We start from the raw sequence: 23,343 nt of genomic DNA on the forward strand, positions 1-23,343 counted from the left end.
TTCAAACGTTATCCAATGGACACATCTCCGCTTCACCGTGGCTTTACGTTTTCAAATTGCAGTGCACGGAAGCATTATGCCGCAATGCTTTTTGCTCAAATACGGGGCGCCTCGCTCTGCGGTGACACCCGCAGAGCTCCATGCAGACGATCACTTCCCGGGAATCCTGCTCGGAGACCGGCCCCGCTCGGATGAACCGCGACGCCGCCCGCTCCGCGTCTTCCGTTCCAGGCAAGTCACATGAGTGGTCTGTGCTCACTCTCCCCCCTATTCCCCCTTTTTTTTTACAAAATGGAACGGTCCGCGTTATGCTGCGTGCCGTAGTACGGATGAGGGGCGGAGCTGGGTTGCTGGCGGAACAAACCAATGAGCGGGAAAGGGGAGAGGGCAAGTTTGCGGAAGGAGAAACGCGTTTTGTATAGCCTTTGCGCGCTGCGGCATATTAGCGAGCTGGGAGTCGAGAACCTGGCATGGGCGCCGTCAGAGGGCAGGAGCACCAGCCTCCTCAGGAGGTAAGGCTGAAGCGGCGGGGCTGTGTCTCCCTCTGAAGCGGCGGGGCTGGCCTTTCCCTTGCGGGTGGCGCTTCCCTGCCCCGCTTTTGTCTATGGGTTGCCGTTCCCCATAGCGCTCTTGGGGGCGGGAGCTTTCCGGGCAGCGCTTGCTTTGCAAGGCGAGCCCGCAAGTCCTGTTGCCTTGCGAGAAACGCGCCCCGAACACGTCGAGGTTCGCTTCTGGGGAAGGAAGCGTGTATATAGGATAAGCGCAGCCAGGGGCGCAGGCTTCTCCAGGAAACGTTAGTCCTGGGACCGGTGTTTGTTTGTATGACGGGGAGGAGAACTCAGCGAGGGGATAAATTGCTGGGCCAGTGTCACACTCTGCACATGCTCAAGGCGCTCATCATTGCTGTTACCTCAGATGTCTTCCTGGGCGGGTGCTTAGTTCAGTAAGCCCTCAATTTACGCGAGGGATCTCGCCTAAAGTCAAAATCGCATATGGGTTCAGTTGACAGTGGGATTACCGAAGTAAATTCCCCCCGAACGCCCTGCCCACTTTGTGCATTTTTATTCATTTATATTTTTTTACCACATTTTTATTCATTTATATATATTTTTTACCACATGCATAAAGAGGAATGCTGTGGTTCCCAACTAGGCACACATCCCACAGGGGACAATTCGATAATGAGTTACTAACAGTGAATTTTTTGCATTTCTTGTGGTTCTAGGGGCCTCATATATAGTATATACTGTAAATATATATTGTGACATACACATTTTAAAAATTGAAATCAGAATGTACACGGTGGTCAACTGGTGACAGTGGAAAGGTTATCTAAACCTTTGCTGGGGAGGGCGGGGTATAAATAAAAATCATCATTATTATTATTAAACAGAAAAGTTTATCTAAACAGAAAATACACTGGGCGCATTCAGGGGGAGTAGCGCTCCATGGGGGGGGGTGTGGATCAGGTTTTTAGAGATGCTTAGGTGGGGTATGGCCAAAAAAAGGTTGGGAAGGAACCAGTGGCTGAATGCAAGCAAGTTAAATGCATGTAGGTTTGCAGACTTACTGTATTGACAGGCAGTACATCAGCTTTATTTGGGTGAGTGCAGACTGAAATAAAACTCTCCTCCCAAACTCCCATGGTGTACCCAGAAGATAGGAGGCTGCTTGGAGTTGCATATTCTCTGTTCCAGAGAATATTTCCCTGAGTGTCATGTCTTGCGCTTGAAATACCCTGTGGATCCTTTGGAGGTGGGAGTGGGGGAATGAAATACCACATTTCCTTTGCTGTTCAGAAATCAGTAATGGTAAATGTTTGTCACAGAGAACTGGATAGCTGTGTTTATTTTCTGTGTTTATTTTCTATAGAACTGTTATATGTCGTACTGTGAACAGACAGTCCACAATGTCGCACCACATCTAGAAGGCAAAAGTTGTTATTATAACAAATTTATTCATACTCTGATGCGACTCGAGGCAGCTTATATATAAAATGAGAACTGATAAAAACATAGAAAAACATTAATTAAAAACAGTAAATCATTGTTAGAAGTAAAGTTCTGTTTTTTGTCTAACAGAGCAACCCTATGCATGGTTTCTGAGAAATAAGGCCCACTATGTTCAGTAGTTACTTGGTCCCAGGACTCTAGTTGTTTGTCTTCCTTTTGAAGAACATCTCACAGGTTCTGGGTGATGCGGGGAGTGGCAGCAGAGAGACACTTTCTCTAGCAGTTTACTCCCATAATGTGCTTTAGTACCAACATACACATACATAGAGCTGCATGTCTACCAATATACACATTTTTTTTAACTCTGTCAAAGTACAGCTCTGTGTTGTAATACAGGGGGAGTCACTGTGGAGCTCTACAGATTTTCTTCCTCTTCTAAGACTACAGTTCCCATCATCCTTGACCATTGACTGTGCTGGCTGGGACTGATGGGACTCGTCATTCAACAACATCTAGAGGGCTGTCTGTTATGATGTATGAATAACATGGCTTTGTGACCTTTGCAAGCATCCAGCTTGTACACAAGTATAGACCAACTTGTAACATCAGCACCGATCTAAAGTGGATATGATGTTTACTACATGCATTTTTTCTCTACGACTACTACTACTACCACTAATAATAATAATAATATTTATATGCCATCAATCTGACTTGGTTGCCCCAGCCACTCTGAGCGCCTCCCAACAGAATATTAAAAACACAATAAAACTTTCATAAATTGCACATAATTTTGTGTTTTAAGATGGTATTTCCCTCTCTTACCAAATGACATGGCTGTTTTATCAGTCAAATTCATCTGATCTTCATTAGTGCAAGGGCTTCTGTCAGAAGTGCCTCAAAACACATGATAATAACAACTTTGGTGCAAACTTTACATTTCTTAGAGCTGGTGAGCTAGCAGAAGCTAGTGCAAGGACTCTTATTAGTTCATTGGAACTTTCCCTCAAGCGCCAAGATTCAGGACTCTGAAAAAATACCAAATAGCTCAAGAGATATAAAACATTGTAAACATCAGTAACACCACACTGCAATGGTGGTATTAGAAATGTAATGATTGGGCTAAGCTGTAGAAGTTTTAGAAGGTTTTATTAAAGAATTTGGGAACTTGATTGTATTGTCTTTATAAGTGACAAATGTGCCTGTCTTCCTTCAGTTGAGGAACATTGGTTACTTCATTATTCTTGTGTCTGACAGAATCAGAAATCTCAGCATATGCTACTGGAGGGAAAACCTGTGCAATAGTTGAACAGTTCTCATTTGCCGGACTTCCACCATCTTGTTTTTGCAGGAGTCTTTGGGGCTATGTGCATTGATATTTTTATAGCCAGTTCCACAGGACGGAACTGGCTATAAAAGTATTAAAACTGTTTTACAGTGTAGTCAACAGTGTGTCTACTAAAAGGAAATATTTTGCAAGAAATTTGTAGTGTGTACACTTAGAAGAACATGGTTTTGTTTTTTTGAACATAGAATCAGTTTATTATCTCTTCTAGGTTGAAACCCGTGAAGATGAAGAGCAAAGTATTAAGCTGAGTGAAATCTTAGAGCTGCTGGTGGCAGCTGGATACTTCAGGGCAAGAATTAAAGGGCTGTCCCCCTTTGACAAGGTGAGAGTGTAACAAATTATGCACAAGGCATGCTTTAATTGGTAAATATATATATATATATCAGCAAGGGCTAATTTGTACAGATGAGTACAAATGTTATCCAGATGGCTGTGAATTAAGAGTTCAATTTTAAAGGGTTTTTTTTTAATAAAAATGAATCTCTTTTTATATGTGTCTCAATGCAATTTGCAAAGATACCATAAAAACAGCTATTGCTTTTTGTTCAAAAACTGACAGAATGTGCAATCAGCATAAGCATTGTTGCTTGCTGGAGGGTATAAACCTCCCTCTCCTCCAGACGTTTACTGTTTTGGAAGTTCCCCTGACCACCCCAGGCCGATTTTGTGGGGTTCTGTGGGTGATGGAGAGGAGTGCCCAGTGTGAGTGGAAGCCCTTATACAGTGCCCAAGGAACTGGCATTCAGACGCAATACTACCTCCAACTGACACTGGTGGCAGAACATAGCCATCGTGAAAATGTGACATTGGGGGGCTGTCTTTTGTGTTTCATTTTTAAATAAATGCACAAGATGCTTCCGTGTAACTTCTGCGTTCTTCCACCAAACATCTGCGAGGGATAAAACGAGTGTGCTTGCCTTGTTCTAGGTGGTAGGCGGCATGACGTGGTGCATCACAACATGCAGTTTCGACATTGATGTGGACTTACTGTTTCAGGAAAACTCTACCATCGGCCAAAAAATGTAAGTGGGAGCTTGCCAGAAAGGGATCTTTCTTTCCAGTTGTGCGATGTGTTCAGTACCAGTCATATTTGTAATTGAAGCTTGCATAAGTGGTCACCTGAGCCTTAAGAATTATTATTATGTATTGAATTTCTATACCACCCTTCATCACAGGGTGGTTTACAATATAAAAACACAAAACTTGCATACCATTATAACTAACAATAAACTGCAATTTAAAAGGCCGTCGTTTGTTTAATTAGCCAAAGGCCTGGGAGAAGAGGAATGTTTTTGCCTGGTGCCTAAAGATATGTAATGAAGGAACCAGCCCAAGCTCCCTGGAAAGAGCATTCCACAAGCTCGAAGCCACTGCAGAAAAGACCTGTTCTCATATTGCCACTCTCTTGACATCTTATGAAGGAGCCACACGAAGAAGGGCCTCAGAGAATGCTTGCAGGGTCTGGTTTGGTTCATATGGGGAGAGGCGGTCCTTCAAATCTGCTGTGCTCTCTATTTTTTGGTCTTACTGCCCCTGATGTGCCCTCCCAGTAATATAATCTCTTCTCATCCTAAACCTGAAAGCAGCCATGAAAATAAAGTGAAATGTTTAAGTACAGCAGGAACATGTAGAAGCCCACACTTACTTTCTGCTGCCTCCTCCTTCTTTTTGCACTATTTAAATGTTAGGACTTTTAAATAAAACAGTGACCATTACAGTCGTACCTTGGAAGTAGAACGGAATCCGTTCCGGAAGTCCATTTGACTTCCAAAATGTTCAGAAACCAAATTGCGACTTCTGATTGGCTGCAGGAAACTCCTGCAGCCAATTGGAAGCCCCGTCGGATGTTCGGCTTCCAAAAATAGTTCGCAAACCGGAACAGTCACTTCCTGGTTTGCAGCGTTCGGGAGCCAAAACGTTCTGGAACTAAGCTGTTCCAAAACCAAGATATGGCTGTAGAGTTTTTCTATTAACACATGAATGTCTTAAACTGTTGTTACTTTACCATGTGCTACCTTGGGAAGCTTGGAACTGATTAGATGTGCATCCCATTGGCGCACTGGATCGAATTCACACTTGCTTAGCTTCATTCTAGAATAAGGAAATCACAGACCATTCCCTGGACTGAAACTGAAAACATTTTATGAAGTAAAGATTGATTGTTTGATAAGAAGCTTTTAACAACAGGTTTAAAAAAGAAACAACCTTGAATTTTTTTTCTCAGTTTTTAATAAGAATTTGCAAGCTTGTCTAAAGATGTTTTTTTTAAAAAGAAGTGCCTCCAGTCCTACAGATCAGCATTTATCAGCACAGTTCTAAATTGCTTTGTGTATTCGCTTTTTAAAATCTACTATTTGATTTCAGCCACTAGAGGGCAGTTTCAGGCTAGTTAAGGCTTTGCTTCCACCCAGTTTCACCTTAAGCTCTGTCATCCTTCACCTTCTTTCCAGTGCCTTGACTGAGAAAATTGTATCCGTCTTGCCGAGAATGAAATGCCCTCATCGCTTGGAGCCTCATCAAATACAGGGATTGGATTTCATCCACATATTTCCTGTTGTGCAGGTAGGTGCTGCTTGAAAAGTTGCTGCCCCCAACACCTCTGTATAGTAGGCCTGCTGATGAAAAACCATATTGTAACCCTCTTTCTCTCTTCCCTGCAACTCTAATAGCCACTGGGGCATGGTTTTGATCAGGAAACAACCAAGTAGAATGAGTGTTCCTAATCATAAACAACATTGGTTCCACTAATGTGGGTAGGAGGCCCTTTAGATGCTGTGGGGCTCAAAGCTCCCTTCAGCCCTAGCTAGTGTTACCATTGGTCAGGAATGATGGGAGTCTAGCAACATCTAGGTGGCTACCCATTCCCCATCCCTGCACCATTGATTAATCCCTTTTGTAGCCTTGCAGCATTTCCTGTAACCAAAAAGTGTATGGAAAGAGATACTGCATCGCTGTTGCTTGCAGAGACTGTATTGGAAGCATAGTTCCATCTCTGATTAGATCCTGAACAAGGAGCAAGTTAGAGGCATCTTCTAAACCTAGTGTTTAACTTGGGATCTCGGAGTCTTTTATGTAATCGTTTCTATACCATCTTCTGTGAAATAAAAATAATTCAAAGCATTTAACCCATTTCCAAATTTGAGTCAATTATTAGCAAGACTCGGAGTGTTCAAATGGTTTGCTATTGCCCATGTAAATGGGAATACTGTTGCTTTATAGTTTTATATGTGCTTGCTTTTCTCTGTCTTGGAACGTCATTTGCAAAATTGACATTTCAGCCAAACCAAGCCAGGAAGATGTTTCTGTTGCAAGTGAACAGGGATGAGTTCTTTGCCTGGAAAGCTGGCTGCTTAAATAGAGAGCATGGGTCCCCCCCCACACACACACACACCAAAGCAGAGTTGAGAGCTGCAGATGTAAGAGCAAGGCAGCAACTATTTTTGCCTGGTTGTCAGTTTGACAAAGTGGGGAGAAGTAGGTTGATAGCCAGAATGAGACCAGCACCTGCTACTCTTCCGTGGCCCTTGTTTGTTTCTGTATTTTTCAACTAAGTGCAGCAACGACCTGGTTGCACCAAATAGGAGCTGAACTTAGCCTGAGATTTCTAGTTGCCGACTCCTGATCTACAATGACAACATGAGTTAAGATTTTCCTTTAGGTCACACGTCTCAAGCCTTGTGCCTGTGCACCAGTACTGTGTTATGTCCATTGGCATGCTAAGTCTTCGGGCAACCTGATAAGCAAGTGACACATCCATCTGGGCCTGCAGATTGTCGTTTGTGACTACTCAGGTTTTGCTGCTATGCACCTTTGTGATATGGTCATGGAAAAGCAGGAATTGGAGTTTCATACAGCCCAGTCCAGGTGTCTCCAGATGTTGCTGGACTATAGCTCACATCATCCAAAGTATTGACCATACTGGCTGACAATGTTGGGAGCATCAGAAGGACGGCATATTGGCCACTCCTGCCTCTAGTCCCTGTGAGGCAGAGTTGGCCTCATGAAGAACAGATTAACTCACGCTGTTCAGAGGAAAAGCACAGCAAAGGCTGAGTGAAACATGCTAGAAATATCTACAAGTGAGAAAAACAAGGGCCTAACCTGTCTTCCATCATATTTGTGTTCTTTCAACATGTTTAGCCTCCTAATAACCCTTTGAGGTAGGCTGAGTTGAAAGGGAGTGGCTGGGTCAACATCAGCCACAACAGCTGGTCAGAAATTTAAATCCTGGGTTGATATTCAACTGAGTTTTACTTGAAGTAGACCTATTGAAATTAATGGACCCAACATAACTATGTCCTTTAATTTCAGTGGTTTTATTCTGTGTAACGCTTAGCTAAATCTAGTCTCAGTCAGACACACTAATCTTTTATGTCATGCTGAGACTCAGTGAGTTTTCTCTTTCTTGGTTCAGATGATGAACATGCACTGATGCCCATGTTCATTGTCTAAATGTTTCAAAATATGAAAGGTAAGTAGCTGTAATAACTGTAACCCTTTGTTTATAGAGTGTTGATTTTCCTTATTTTTTATTCCCTTTTTGATATCCAAGTCTGTCCTGAGTATATATATCCATCCAAGGTGTTGCTTTAAGGGTTTCCCTTTTTCTTTTCTCCCAGTGGCTTGTGAAACGTGCAATAGAAACCCGTGAAGAAATGGGAGATTACATCCGCTCATATTCTATATCTCAGTTTCAGAAGACACACAGTCTGCCAGAGGTAAATGTTTGGCTGCGTCTTTTGTAATTCAGAACTAGAAGTGATTCTTTTAACCGTCTCTAAAACGGATAGGATTGATGCAAACCTGCACCAGCTGATTTGGCTCATAGGTTTTAGGACATAAGCGGATAGATCACACGTTATGAGCTGGCACTGGAGCAGAAAATATGAGTAGAGTAATTCAGTCCAACTCCTTAAGTATTAAATGCCCAGTTGCGCATCAAAAAAGGTAGATGAATTTGCAGTGCATCCAAGTGCATTCATCGGATGCTCTGGGAAGCTGTTCTTGACACAAGTCACTTTTTTCTTGTAAGATCTTTTTCACAAAATTGTATTTGAATATGTTTGTGCAGTGGCAACACAAACCTACACTGTGCAAGCACCAAAACGTTTCCCATTCTTAAAAATACGTTGCCCACCTATTCTTAGTGCACAATGAGCCATTCCTTGAGAAGGAAAGTCCAGGTGTATTGTTTCTCTATGATTAAAAGGTGATTGGCAGTTGATAATGCTATACCTTAACATGACAGCTGCCCACTGAAATAAAATAGTTCATTTTTTATTTAAGGCTGTGATTTGGGGGTTTTCACTCACATTGTTGAAAGTTCAACTTACGATTCTTGCATCTCCCTGTGTATGCTGGTGCCTTTCATTACTTGTGCAGCTGCAAACTAGTGAGCATCTTTCTCTGCCTCATTTGTCAATAAATGGAAAGTGATGTTAAATGTGTCAGTGCTGGAAGATACTCTGAATTTTTCTATCCGATGGGCCAAGTTCCTGCTAATGTTTTACTATAAACACCATATGTCTAAGATGTAAATTGCATTGTGGAGCTTAGTCCTAGGTAAAGTAGGTAGGATTGCAGCTTCAGTAGTGTGGTTTATGTTGCCTGAGGCTATTCCTGGTTCTCACCTTTAAAAGTTGCTGCAGAGGCGCAGAGTACCTGTTTCCTGCTCTGGTTGGTTCTTCAGCCACAGCCATTCCTGGATTAAAGTAATCTGACCACAGTAATCCATGCTTTAGTAATTTCCCAATTAGACTTTTGTAATATGCTCTACAGGGACGCAGGTGGCGCTGTGGGTTAAAGCCTCAGCGCCTAGGGCTTGCCGATCGAAAGGTCGGCGGTTCGAATCCCTGCGGCGGGGTGCGCTCCCGCTGCTCGGTCCCAGCGCCTGCCAACCTAGCAGTTCGAAAGCACCTCCGGGTGCAAGTAGATAAATAGGGACCGCTTACCAGCGGGAAGGTAAACGGCGTTTCCGTGTGCGGCTCTGGCTCTGGCTCTGGCTCTGGCTCTGGCCAGAGCAGCGATGTCACGCTGGCCACGTGACCCGGAAGTGTCTCTGGACAGCGCTGGCCCCTGGCCTCTTAAGTGAGATGGGCGCACAACCCCAGAGTCTGTCAAGACTGGCCCGTACGGGCAGGGGTACCTTTACCTTTACCTTAATATGCTCTACAAAGCAGAGACATCACCTTACCAACAAAGGTTCATATAGTTAAAGCCATGGTTTTCCCAGTAGTGATGTATGGAAGTGAGAGCTGGACCATAAAGAAGGCTGATCGCTGAAGAATTGATGCTTTTGAATTATGGTGCTGGAGGAGACTCTTGAGAGTCCCATGGACTGCAAGAAGATCAAACGTATCCATTCTTAAGGAAATCAGCCCTGAGTGCTCACTGGAAGGACAGATCGTGAAGCTGAGGCTCCAATACTTTGGCCACCTGATGAGAAGAGAAGACTCCCTGGAAAAGACCCTGATGTTGAGAAAGATGGAGGGCACAAGGAGAAGGGGATGACAGAGAATGAGATGGTTGGATAGTGTCTTCGAAGCTACAAACATGAGTTTGACCAAACTGCGGGAGGCAGTGGAAGACAGAAGTGCCTGGCATGCTCTGGTCCATGGGGTCACGAAGAGTCGGACACGATTAAACGACTAAACAACAAATATGCTCTACATGGGGCTGTCCTTGAAGACCGTTTAGAGACTATAGCAGGTGCAAAATGTGGCAACTGGGTATTGATTGCCACAGAAAGATCTGCACTGATTATTTGCTACCATGTCCAATTCAAAGTGCTGTCCATGGAGGCTCAGGTCAGTTCTGTGTCCAGGGCAGCTGTCTACCAGATCCACCTGGTATATGGGCTGAGACCCTACCTGCCCATGGACTGTCTCACCAGAGTAGTGCATGCCCTGGTTATCTCCTGCTTGGACTACTGCAATGTGCTCTAGGTTAGTCTACCTTTGAAGGTGACTCAGAAACTACAATTAATCCAGAATGCATCCGCTAGACTGGTGACTGCGAGATGCTGCCGGGACCATATAACACCAGTCCTAAAGGATCTTCACAGGTTCCCAGTACGTTTCCGAACACAATTCAAAGTGTTGGTGCTGACCTGTAAATCCCTAAACAGCCTCACCCCAGTATACCTGAAGGAGCATCCTCCTCCAAGGGTCTTCTGGTTCCCTCACTGCAAGAAGCGAAGTTACAGGGAACCAGGCAGAGGGCCTTCACAGTAGTGGCACCCTCACCGTGGAACATCCTCCCTTCAGATGTCAAGGAGGTAAAGAGTTACACAACTTTTAGAAGACATCTGAAGGCAGCCCTGTATCGGGAGGCTTTTAATGCTTGATGTTTTTGTTATGTTTTTAGAGATGCTGTAAGCCACCCAGAGTGGCTGGGGAAACCCAGCCAGATGGATAGGGTATAAATAAAATAATAATGATGATGATAATGTAAATATGTAAACAAATTAATACCCAGCTACCTGAAGGTGTATGCCTCCTGATATATTCCTCCCTGTTATCTGAAGTCTGCCAGGTAAGCTTGGTATGGTCATCAAACAAAGCCTTGAGTTCCCAAACTTGGAATAGGACTTTGTCACTGGTAGCCTCCTAGCTGTGTAACATGAGATTAGGCTGGAACCTACATTAGTCAGTTTTCTTCACCAGCTTAAAACATATTTGTAAAAATCTGTCGGGCCTTCTGAAGTGTGTACATGGCCCTTGATTACTTGTATTCTGCTGAAGGATTAGTTGTATTTTTTGGTACATTTTAACATCACAGCTTTGGTCAAGTTGACACAATAACTGGCCAATCTTTGTTGACACTGTTGAGGTTAAATATGTTTGTATGCTGGTATTTAAAGCTATCTAAATTGCTTTGCAGGATGATGACTTCATGCAAAGAAAAGAAAAGTCTGTCAAAGCAGTTAGTGAAATCTCTGTAAGTGTGGCATTCAGCAGTGTGGGTTTTCAGAAAATTTACAAATAAATAATAATTGGATTTAGCGTTGTTTTGATTATGTATATATTTTGGCTTTAATTTACTCCCCCTTCCCTTTTAAAGATGCATAGACCATGTTTGTATGATATATCTGCATACCTGCTTCCTGGGGATAGTAACTTTTCTTCAAATGAATTGCAACTTCAAAGGTGCTCAGTTTTATCCATTGTGGTATCCATTCACTACATTCCTAGTTAGTTTTTATAAAAGAATGCATTTTTAGAAATTGATCTCCCCTGGGGTTCATGGCGGTGGGGAGGGGGCTAGAAAATGTTTCATCCCACATCATTGGTAACACACTAAATGAGAATTTTCTGGTCAAGTTGTGGAATGCCAACAACAATCCCAGCACTTTGGCATATACAGCCCTCAAATGACTTTCTCTGCTAGGTTAGTACAAGTGGCAGCCCTGGTTAGAGTCTGTATTTGAGTCGGGTGCAAGTTGAGTCAGAAACACAATGTTTTAAAGCTGCATTCTTGGACACATTAACTAGAGGATAAGCCCCATTGAATATATGTATATTTTTGTATAAATAGGTGTGTTTATTTATGTAAAAAAACCCTGCTGAAATAATCAGGAACGCCATTAAACATTGCAACTTTACCGCATAAGAAAATGTGTACAGTGTTGTGCAATAAATCAGCTCCTTTCCTCCCTACAGAGGGTTTACTGTGTCAGGATTTTATTTCTATGTTCCTATAGATTGCATTGCTCCATTATAATACCATATTAATTTTAGTTGGAGTTGACATGTGGCTCTTGGAGGCTCGATAGATTGATATCCCATTGTGCTCATCTTTTGAATACCAGCTCTGTGTATTCCTTCCCTTGTCTCTCTTTGTCCGGTGCAATGTCACTTTTAAAACGCCACACAAAACAGAACGTTGCGCTGCTGTGAATTCGGAAACGCGGGAGTTTGAATGGATTCCGTTGCATCTCAACTGATGTGCTATAGTTGAAAAAGATTTCCCACTTGCAAAACTGCCAACATTGATCAAAACATTTTTAAAAGGAAAAAGGAAGGAGGGTAAAAAGCTCTTGACATATCTTCCTCTGGCAGAGTCAACAGAGTAGAGAAGCCAAGTCGTGGAAACAATGATCTCGTTTGTCATTGTATCTCAGGGAGAGTAAACTGCCTTTGTCATTGTGTCTGGAAGAAAGTGTGGAATGTCATCTGAAGGCACTGCTTTTTCCGAGAGTTCTTCTTAACAAAGAGTGTCTGGCATTGATGCTTCTTTCTTTTTAACTGTAGCCGTGTACAAGAACAACTTGGCTATACTGAAGCATTGCTTTTTTTAAAAAAAAGGGGGGGGAGATTTCCTTGAACTTAGTTCAGCAACTTTTTTTTCTTGCACATTCTTACCACCACCCCAATTATGTTAAATCGATTTTCTTTTCCTATGTGACTGGCTAAAGTAGCCATAATGAAGAGAGTAGTAATTAAGCATAATTATTCAATAAGAGGCTAGAAGTGGAATGCATGAACACTAACCGCAGTGACTCGGAATTAATCATCTCTTTAATTATGCATAGTATTTTTTTTTTCTTACTTTGTTTAAGATGTTTTGCAGATATGTCTGAGATCAGGTTGAATAGATTCATATGTTCTGGAGTAGCCATGTTCTTAATAATAGTAATAATAAGCTAGGAAAGTGCAAAAGGGAGGGGGAGGGGTGAGTCTAGGTCAATGAGCAGCCAGTGAAGGATATTATGTTATGACAGACTGTGTTGTGTTGTATTATGGAGCCACAAAAGCCCTGAGAAGGTCCAGGTAGGAGGTTTCTATGGAGAAAGAATGTTGACATTGGATTGCTTACTGAACATTTGTAGTTTGACACATGCTTATGCTCATTTTGTTGGCTTTCAGGAAGTTTACAAGCCACAAAGGAAATACCAGCGACGAGCAGGAGCAGAAAAGTTAGTCGACGAGGAGTCTAAAGTTCATGCTACACTTCTGGAATATGGCAGGTATATTCATTTTGTTAAAGTGCGTTCCAGGGAACCCAGGATTTCTTGGGGGCATCTGAAGGATTCCAATAATGGCAGACAAAAGATCTGAAAGACAGCATGCTGTGGCTCTCTCTTCCCTCTAGGCAGATGCAGGAGAACCTTAAATGTCTTCTAGGGGCCAACTAAGAAGGGATGTTAATAGTGTGGCTTTGCTATTGTTGTTGTTTCTTTCTTTTTTTTTACAAATTATCAGGCCAGGGGACCCATTCTGGAACTGTACAGTGAGGGGTAGGGGAGCTTTTAACCTTTTGCCACCCATTCTCACTAGCTGCAGTTTGCACCACCAGCAAAGGCCCCATATGTTTAGATGGAGCCTTCATTGGCCATGGAGTTGCAGGGGCCCTAATCCTGATTGGGAAGCAAAAGGCTAAAGCCCTCTATGCTCCATGCTAGGTTCATGATGGGGGTGGGGGGTGCTAATCATGTATGCCATCTTGAGGTTGGAAGAAAGACAGGACGGTAATGTAATTAATAATGCAGTCTGCTCAAGTTCTTGGGGGGAAATGTTGCTCCACAACACATTTAAGTGTCAAAGACTCTGGGTTAGTGACAGCAGATTTCCTGGAATAATCTAAGTGTGTACAGAGCACAAAAGCAATATGTTGCTTGCCACAAATAACTGGTGAAATGGTTATAATATAAAATGTATTGACATTTTGATTCACTAGCTTTTCCACTGCAGTTCTTTAGTCATACAGGTGGTTTGCACACTACAATAAGCCAAAGTGTGTTTGAAACTGTGGCCTAAGTGTGACTTCTCCTCCCTATGGCAAGCCAGATCGCTTTTTCAAGTTCTTCATCTTTTTGTTTTCCTATCCCCCTTCTTTAGTATCACTGGTTATTTCTTGTGAGTATTTTTCCTCCTGTGTACGTGTGGTGTGCCCCCCCCCTTCTAGCTGGCTCTTGGCACTTGAATTTGCATCTTTCTCGTTAACATGTCTTCCACATTTGGTATTTAACAGCATTGTTAAATTAATGTTCACGGGGACTGTCTTTTTTTCTCAGCGCAAAAGTCACACTTTTCTCTAGGGGCTAAGGGGTGAGAGAGAAGAGTGCATAGGAAAAAAATCCCCACTTCCACTCTTTTCACATATTCCCCGGGAAAATAGGTTCCCAGCTGTTGCCTCCCTGATCTGCTGCTCCTTTTACGCTGATATGTAAATATTTTAAAGGACTCCTTTATCACGTGAACCCAGCTGATCTCAGACGGCAGTGATTAAACACAGCAGTATCATGGAGCCTAGAGTGATTTTACATGGCTTCGTTAGTTACAACAAATATAGCAACCATTGTTAGACAGTCTACAGAACGTAAGGCTAATCCCCATTCAAAGCCATCAAAGTTGGTAGCCACAGTTTATAACTGCACTGTGAAGGACTTTCTGTAGTCCATCCATCAGTTAGCTTCAATGGACAACCTTGGGGTCTAGTGTTACATGAGAGAGAGGGGAACACCCACTCTATCACCATGCCCACTTTTGCCACATTGTGCATATCATATCAGTTCCTGCCCTGCCCTGCCCTGCCCTTTACTTAGCTTTTTTCCTGATCTAAAAAGCTCCAAATGTTGTGAACTTTTCTCATGGGAGAGAAAATTGCTCCAGCCAGCCCCTTTTCCTGCAACTTTCCCTTGTGCTGGGAATGGCTGTTCAGGTTTTCAGACTGGGTCCCCTGCACCAGATCTACCTGGAGATGACCAGGACTGAACCTGGGACCTTATGGCATGCACAGTGTGCCTTCCTCAGTATCCTCTGCTTTATAGGTTGTGTAGCAGCATATTAAAACCTGGTTGCCTGAGTGCAGTGGAACTACTCCCTAGTGGGAGAGTGAAATACAGCTGCAGCAGAAGGAGATGTTTAAACTAGAACTTCAGTGGAAAGGGCATATACAGAGAAAGCAAATAAAGCTAGGGAGGGCTGGCAGATTAATGCCTTGGGGGGCAAAAGTGAAATGTTCTTGGAATTAAAACGGGCTTTCATTAGCAATTCAGCAACAAGCCTCGGAGCACCACTGTCATTAACGATAAGGCAACCCCCCTCCTTCCCCCCTTTCAGCCCCCCTGGAACCTGCTGTACTGCAGAGGTTTAGAATGCACTGGGAAGACTTTGATGATGAATTGCACTGTTGCAACAGGAAAAATGGTTTACTTGTTAATGGCATATAAATTACAAAATGTACACTCAAAATAAAATGGTGAATATAACTAACCCCAAACTGCTGCTGTTGTTTTTCTAAAAAGCACTGAGAGCTGGTCTTGGCATGTTTGCAAAAGCACATCTTCTGCAATGAAAGTGAATCCAGCTGCATATTCTGATTTGTTTCCCCCTCCCTTTTTACTTTTTCTAGGAGGTATGGTTTCAGCAGACAAGGGAAAATTGAGAAGGTAAGCTTGTTTCCTCATCTGGAATCCAGCTGAAAAAATATGTGTGTTGGACAAAATACTAGACACCAAAGCAGGTTTATATATATATATATATATATAAGTGTGATGCAGCAATTGATTATTATTTTTAATAATATTGAAAACCACTTGTTTGCTTGTTCTTTCTAGGCCACCCAATCTTACTGTGTTGTGGTCACCATCCTGCTGCTGCTGTATTCAGCACATTGTGGGGAAACATTGCTAGAATTGTTCATGATCCTTTTCACTGTGGGTTAAATTCAGAGCCAGTTTGACTTTTGTCACTGCCTGTTCCAGACAAAGGGGCTCGGCAGTCTTCATTTTTTGTTTGTTTTTATTTTTCAGTGTTTGTAATTAGCTTTGCATGCAAGGATCCCAGGGTGGCACACATTAAAACCATTGGTAACAATAAAACTAAAACAAAAGTAACTCAGCATAATGCAGTTTAGCAATTCACAGACAACAGAAAACAAACAAAGAAAACCCCTCTGTTATTGTTATTTTCTTGGGAACTGCTAGCAAGCATGATGTAGCCCAGTGGCGCCCTGCAAAGCACTTTCAGATTGGCACACTTTCAGCACACGCTGTTGGAAAGAAATGTTTCCTAACATTTCAAGGTACACTCTGGATGGCGGGAGATGTGAGCTAAATTAGTATTAGAGAACAAAGAGCACTTCACCCAAGAAAGTTGCCAGTGAAGTTAATTAAGCCGATGGAGCTTATTTTCCACTTGCAGAAATGTACATGTATTGCAATGTTGTGGAAGGCCCCAAAGTTCCATACAGCAAGAATGCTGTTCCTAAAGCTGCATCTCACTCCCTTTGTTGACTTCTACAAAATATGGCTGCAACGCTTCATCATATCTTATTGACCTTGCATGCTTTTAGCCTAAGGCTGTCAAATGCTTTCATTAAAATTTAGCCACTGTGATGGAACGGAGGTCCTGTTCAGGATACCGTTTACACTGTGTGCTTCTTCTGGGTTTCATCCGATGCTATCCAAGAGGAGTTCTGCTCATGCGGCAAAACTTCCTCCATCCTCTCAGCTCCTGCACATGCCCCAAATCTGCTCTCAATGTCCTCCAGCCCCCTGGAGCAGATTTTGGGGGTGCTGGAGGGGCTGCAGGGGAGAGGAGGTGGGAAGTTAAATTGTACAAGCAGAGGTCTGCTGCATGAACAGAGCAGCAGTGTTGGATACATGCCTGTGTCTGAATTATTACTGTAGTGTGTTTTTAATGTGTCCATGAAAGGCTCTCTGGAGCCTTTCCTTAATATATTCTGAAAGCATACGTTGTTCGTTTCCTTTTTTTTTTAAATTCTCCCCACCCCCGCCTTGTGATTTTGTAGATGCACCTTTTCCTTTTAATGTTAGACAACATCCTTTTCTTCAATAGGTTGAAGACAAGAAAATGGTGCTGCCTGCTGGCCTTCCATCATCTGGGAAAGCTGATGCCTACACTGAAGATGACCTCCAAGCTGCAGAAGAGGTGGAATTAACTGATAATTTGTGACAAGGCTCAGTTCAGGGTTGCTACTTCCTACTACACGAAATGAAACAAAGCTGGTGGTATAGAGGTTTCCCCCACTTCCCTTTTTGTATCTGTAGATTTTGCATTCTCAGAACCAATATGCACTCTTACTTGAAATTGAGTTTGGTGCAGATACACAGTGCTACAAAATGCATGTGGTAGGGCTTTAGTGGTGCACTTGCCTTTCAGAGGATAGCTTTATTTTATGTATTGCATTTGTGTCCCGCTGTCCTCTAAACGTCTTATGGTGCCTTAAAATGGGATTAACCCTGCATCGAATACGGAAACTCAGCCATTCAAATGTGTGAGTGCTGTTGACAGCTGGTGCACCACATGTATATAAACTTGGGTATATGCACCTGTTTTCAAATAAAGTGAAGTGTGACTGTTCAAAGAAGAATGATGCTGTGAGGGCCTAAAGAAAATGTTTTCTTTTGCTTTGTGTTTGCCCAAAGTAGAGGAGCAGAGACTTCAGATTATTACACAGCTTTTTGTGTTATGCTTGTTTGTGAATAAACAAGTGAGCAAAAGGAGAGGGGTGTGTGTATATCCATTGCTGTTTTCTTCAGTGGAGGCAATGTACTAAGGAGCCATGTTTGCAGTAGCTTCCAGGCTGCCATCACAGTGTTGAGAAGGAGTTTTGTATGAAAAGGGGAGGGAAAGTGTGTTAACCTCCTTGCTAACCTCCAAGCCTTGTCACATTTTTTTCTATAAAAAAAATTAAAGCATGTGCTACATGTTTAGAAACAACTGTTCTGATCTCAGCACTTTTATTTTTTATCAGCTTCGTATTAAAACATTGATGACTGAGATGGCTGCAATGGGAACAGAAGAGGTAAGCAGTTCTGTTTGTTAGTCAAAGTTTTTTTGGGAAAAATATTATTTCAACCACTACTCTGGTATTATTAACAGGGTAGCACAGGTCAAAAAAAATTCTTTCCAGATATCACTCCATCTTGATTTCTGATATCTGAAAGTTCCCTTCTTCATGGGGCTGTGAACTGAAACTGGAGCGAACTGCAATTCAGTAGAGAAAGAAAGGAAAGGATGCATATTTCTTATTGCCTAGCTGTACTCTGTACCTGGACGCAGGTGGCGCTGTGGGTTAAAGCCTCAGCGCCTAGGACTTGCCGATCGAAAGGTCGGCGGTTCGAATCCCTGCGGCGGGGTGCGCTCCCGCTGCTCGGTCCCAGCGCCTGCCAACCTAGCAGTTCGAAAGCACCTCCGGGTGCAAGTAGATAAATAGGGACCGCTTACCAGCGGGAAGGTAAACGGCGTTTCCGTGTGCGGCTCTGGCTCGCCAGAGCAGCGATGTCACGTTGGCCACGTGACCTGGAAGTGTCTCCGGACAGCGCTGGCCCCTGGCCTCTTAAGTGAGATGGGTGCACAACCCCAGAGTCTGTCAAGACTGGCCCGTACGGGCAGGGGTACCTTTACCTTTACCTTACTCTGTACCTATCAAGCAAACTCTGCAGTATATACAACTAAAGTTATTCACATCCCTGTTCTTTCCTCCTGCACCTGCAGATTGACTTGAAAGCTATCACAACCCGTGAAATAGGGTTAAATGGAGTCAGGCTGCCTGAGGCCTTACATTGCAGTGTAAATTGACACAAGGAAAAGACTACTAAGCTTGAAAGGTGGTCTTTTTCAAAAGGTGTTTAGCCTTTGTTGGCTGTGTCCTTGCCTACAAAAAGCATAAGGAGAGTTATCTCTGCTTAGTAAGCAAAGATACGGCAGCTCACAGCCTTTTCACTCCTCGCTTTGTGAAAAGAAGAAACAAATGAAACTTCCAAAACTCCCAGTTCCCCTTTTTGTACAAACCATGAAACTATGGTTTAAAGCAGGGGTCCCCAAACTAAGGCCCGCAGGCCGGATAAGGCCAGAGGGACTCATTTATCCGGCCCACAGCGACCCCTGCTGCCGCCACCTGCACTTACCTGTGCTGCGCTTCGCGGCTGCCCACTTCCGGGTCGGAGGAGCACCAGAAATAGCTTGGGCGGATGCACAAGCATTATTTCCAGTGCACATCCGGGTTGGAGGAGGCCCACGCACATGCACACAAGCTATTTCCGGTGCTCCTCCGACCCGGAAGTGCGCTGGAAATAGCGTGTGTACACACGTATGGGCACGCACTCCTCCACCCTACCGCGCGTTCGGCGCTGGAGACACCTGCCCAAAGCACAGTAACTTTGCTGACCCCTGGTTTAACAGCTTCTCAACAAACCAGACTGTTAAGACATAACTTAATATCTTTGCTGAAGACTTTCTGATTCGTTTGATCACCAGCAGTAAGAGAAAAGTATTTCTTGCACATCTTTTCTGTCTCCCAAGACCGCGGAACCTTTGAAGAGCCATCTCATTTGGCTAGGTTCTAATGGAGTCCACAATCATTCTGTACACAATTTTTTTTCTGCTCCCCTACCCCACAGCACACATACCTCAGCAAAGCAAAGGTCTTTGTTCACTCATGGTAATGCTTATCACTTCTATGCACACATGCAAACTTTCTGCTGCTGCTACCTACATTCAGTGACCAGCAGATGTCACTCAAATTCTCTTCCCACCTGACTCATGTGCATGGTGCCTCATCTACATACACAGCCCTTTCTTCCATTCTTGGGATATGAGTCCAAAATGCTCCTTATCTCTCAAATATACTTTAAGCAAGGAACTTTCATAGCAAAGTAGCAGCAATTCTTGTGCTCTGACTTAATGTAACTGAGCCATTGCCATGGAAGCCTTGCTAAGGTAGCAAATGTTGTCCTGTTCCCACTTCTGTAGATGGATTTTATGATGAGATAAAAAGGCTTGCTAGCTGATGCCCACTCTTCCAAGTATCTCCCCACTGCCCCGGCCAGCTCTGCTTGCTTATTCTCCATCCAAGCCTTGTTGGTTTCATAGAGGACAGTGGCACTGCTTCATGGAAACAGACATTGCATTTACATCAATTCAAACTGCCCTGCTTTTTCAGAAAGCTGTCTCATGTGTGCCTTCATAAGACTTGTGTTCTACTTTCAGGGCAGACTGACCGCAAGCACTGTAGGGCAGATAGTTGGACTTCAGTCTGATGAGATCAAGCAGATAGTATCAGAATATGCTGAAAAGGTAGGTGATTTTTTAAAACTGTTTTAAGAAAACCATACCTGAGCAATTGCCTATTAAGTCTTCAAATTTTGAAGCTTCAGTTTTAAAATATATATTCTTTAGAACAATATCTACAATAGTGATGCTAGTTGGTGTGCCAATGCTTCTTTGTGCAGGCATACAAATCTGTGCCGTCATCAATAAAAATCAGTTAGATTCCTGTGTCTCTGTGTCTTCTAAGCAAGTAACACGTCCTTGTGCACCATGAAACAGTTTGTGAAGTTTTACAGCTGTAATATATGGAGCTATTTGATGTTGTGCTATGTTGATCATTCAGTCAGGCCAGATGGAGCAATTCTCCCTCTCCTTCCCCCCACCAGGGAGCTGTTTTGGGGTTCCTCCTGACACACGCACACCCAGGCCAGTTGTGAGGGAGCAGAGGAGGATAAACGCCATTGCTCAGGTGGAGGCCCTTGCCTGGGCTTCCACTGATGGGGTGCATTATTTGAATTTCACCCATAGTTGTTGTAGTCAAGCTGTGTTTTGTTTGCAAGAAGACAAACCCTCCCATCCTGATTTCTTCCTCTTTATCTATTTCCTCAGCCCATTCCTCTTACCTTTCTGCTAGTTATAGGTTTTTTTGAAAATCTGGCTTGGCTATTTTGGGCTTTTATAATAGATTTCCTGTCAGTGCACAATGAAGATTGCTTAAAGCAATGGTGTGTGTTTGTGTGTCCTTGAGTTTAGTGGTTACTATAGAGCAGTCACTTAATTACGTCTTAAATTCAGGAAGGTCAGGCTTTTCTGGTTGTACTTGGGTCTAAAGAGATGAGTGATGTGTTTGGGAGGAAAAGGAGAAAGATGCACATAGTCTTGCATGAATTGAGAGGGAATTATGCAGTTGCAGTGTTTAGGCTTAGAATCTGGAATCTGTGCCTGAATCGAGAGGCTCTTAGGGAAAAGAATATAGTTTCTAACTTTGGTAGCAGTTTTTAAATGTTCAAAGTGCTTTACCATTCTCATCTTGGCTATTTCCCCTGATTTAAATATACCAACTGCTTGGGGACTCCTTTTGGGATTCTTTTTGACAGTATTTAACTAATAAGTTAACTGTGTTAACTTTAACAGTGTTATGGGAATGGAAAGAGTTTCATGCATGGGGATGTTGTTGAACAGTTGTGAGAGCAAAAAAGGGCAGGGGGTCAAGTGCCTGGCACATAGAGTACCTTACAAATTGCAGAACCACCTGCTCCCACAAAAATTAAATAGTCTTTTTTTCCATTTTCGAAATAAATGTCCACCCTGAGATCTTCAGATGAAGGGTGGTATATAAGTTTAAAAAATAAAATTAAAATGCTTATTTTTCTGAAATAGAGATAACTTTGTTTCTATTTTCTGGCACCTCATTGATCTGCTACTTTTTCTCTTCAGTTGACAAATGAATGGCAAGTTTAAAGGAACTTAGGTGGGTGGTCGTAGCAACTGCTGAATGTTTTAATTGACAAATTTAAAAACAATTCCTGGGTTTTGCCATCCATCTGTGAATGCAATTTTGTAGTATGCAAGAGAATTTTCAACTAAATGTTTATGATCTGAAGATAACAGAATGTGTCGGCTCTCACTTAAAACTGCTACACGTCTAGTGTGGTTTTGAAAATAAATTACTTTAGTAGAAAGAAACCTTTTGGACTTCAATTTCAAGCAAGAGCCAAGAAGCTTCAGTTGTGTTATAACATATGTCTTCCATAGCCCTACTTGCTATACCTCATGTTTCAGTTCGTAAATAGCACAAATAGATGATATTGTTCAAAACTTTGTTTTAACAGGTCAGATGTTATATCCTTCTTTCAACAGAATGTTTTTTATGAGTACAAAGGAAAAATAAATCACGGAGCAGTGGCTTGCAGCAAAAACTGCAAAAAAGTTGTTGTTATTTTTAAATGGATAACTGTTGTATTTTACTGACTGGACTTAACCGTCCAGGGGTCCTTTACCTTTACCTTTTACCATACCAGACCGCTCTGGACTCCTGCGGCTGAAGGAGCATTACAGAAATAATAATCATAATCATATTAATCATGATCAAAATGATCTTGATTGCTGCCTTCCACATTTGTTGTATTTTTCCATGAACATAAAACACAGAATGAGGCAGCAGCTAAATACAGTAATTAAATTCCAGTCAATTTATGTGTGTGGGGAGAATTAGTCTTGCAGCATAGTCTATCTGTGTTTACTTTGAAGTCAGTCTAGTGGCAATCAGTGGCAGGGGAGATTCCCAGTGCCGGGCGAACATTTCTCCCAGTTACGAAGAGGGTGAGAGACAAAGAGGTAGGAAACTTGGCATGGTGCTCGGCGTCGGTAAGCGCCCACTACAGAGTCAGCCCCATTGGTTTCAATGGGACTTAAGTACACTTAACATTGCAGTCCAGTCCTGGGAAGTTGGTGCTGAAATTCAAAGTAATGCTGCAAATTCTCACCCCATACCCATATAATGATGTGCTGTTGAATTTTAACAGTATTATCCACCTGCCCTTTGCTCCCAGCACCGTATCTCTTTCTAGGATGGAGGAAATGTGTTGAGTCAGCCTTGCGGGTCAAAGTGGAACATGCCCAGTTCCCCTCACATTTCTGCCTCCAGAAGAGCTCTGCCAACTTCCATACTTGCTTACTCCCTGTAATGCAGGACATGCAAGCATCTTGTATGCGCTTGCGCTTCCATGCACACTTGTATGCGGCTGCCCAGTGGTTTATGGAAGAGTCTAAATGCACAGATTAGGCAAGTAATGATTCCTGTGCGTCTGACAAAGTGCTGAGGGGGTGTTCCATTCATTGTGTCCTCTCCCCGCCCCATCTTTTTCTAGCAATCAGGACTTTCTGCAGAGGAGCGTCCAGAGAGACTTGGAGCTGCCCAGCAGCACAGAAGGAAGGTGGCATCTTTAAACAAACAGATCTTACAGAAAACCAAGCAGCTGGATGAAGTATGTGGGGATTTGTTGTTGTTGTTGTTCCCTTATTT

The 23,343-nt window shown here is 43.0% G+C and overlaps 1 protein-coding gene across 2 annotated transcripts in view; it reads left to right on the forward strand.

Annotated features, from left to right (window-relative positions):
- The first annotated feature begins 352 nt into the window (after positions 1 to 352).
- Positions 353 to 23,343, forward strand: part of CCDC93 (CCC complex scaffolding subunit CCDC93) — a 41,553-nt gene continuing 18,562 nt past the window's right edge. Inside the window, exons 1-13 of one of the 2 annotated variants that reach the window (XM_079993681.1) lie at positions 353 to 512; positions 3,509 to 3,622; positions 4,228 to 4,322; positions 5,751 to 5,862; positions 7,920 to 8,018; positions 11,182 to 11,238; positions 13,167 to 13,267; positions 14,139 to 14,156; positions 15,655 to 15,691; positions 17,103 to 17,195; positions 18,022 to 18,072; positions 20,259 to 20,345; positions 23,189 to 23,305. In XM_079993681.1, coding sequence (XP_079849807.1) covers positions 471 to 512; positions 3,509 to 3,622; positions 4,228 to 4,322; positions 5,751 to 5,862; positions 7,920 to 8,018; positions 11,182 to 11,238; positions 13,167 to 13,267; positions 14,139 to 14,156; positions 15,655 to 15,691; positions 17,103 to 17,195; positions 18,022 to 18,072; positions 20,259 to 20,345; positions 23,189 to 23,305 — 1,023 coding nt within the window. In that variant the 5' untranslated portion in view covers positions 353 to 470. The remainder of the gene's footprint in view (positions 513 to 3,508; positions 3,623 to 4,227; positions 4,323 to 5,750; positions 5,863 to 7,919; positions 8,019 to 11,181; positions 11,239 to 13,166; positions 13,268 to 14,138; positions 14,157 to 15,654; positions 15,692 to 17,102; positions 17,196 to 18,021; positions 18,073 to 20,258; positions 20,346 to 23,188; positions 23,306 to 23,343) is intronic. The other variant, XM_079993682.1, reaches the window with a different exon arrangement.

The sequence above is a fragment of the Podarcis cretensis genome, assembly GCF_951804945.1.
Source record: "Podarcis cretensis genome assembly, chromosome: 1".
In the NCBI taxonomy this organism is placed as follows: Eukaryota; Metazoa; Chordata; class Lepidosauria; order Squamata; family Lacertidae; genus Podarcis; species Podarcis cretensis.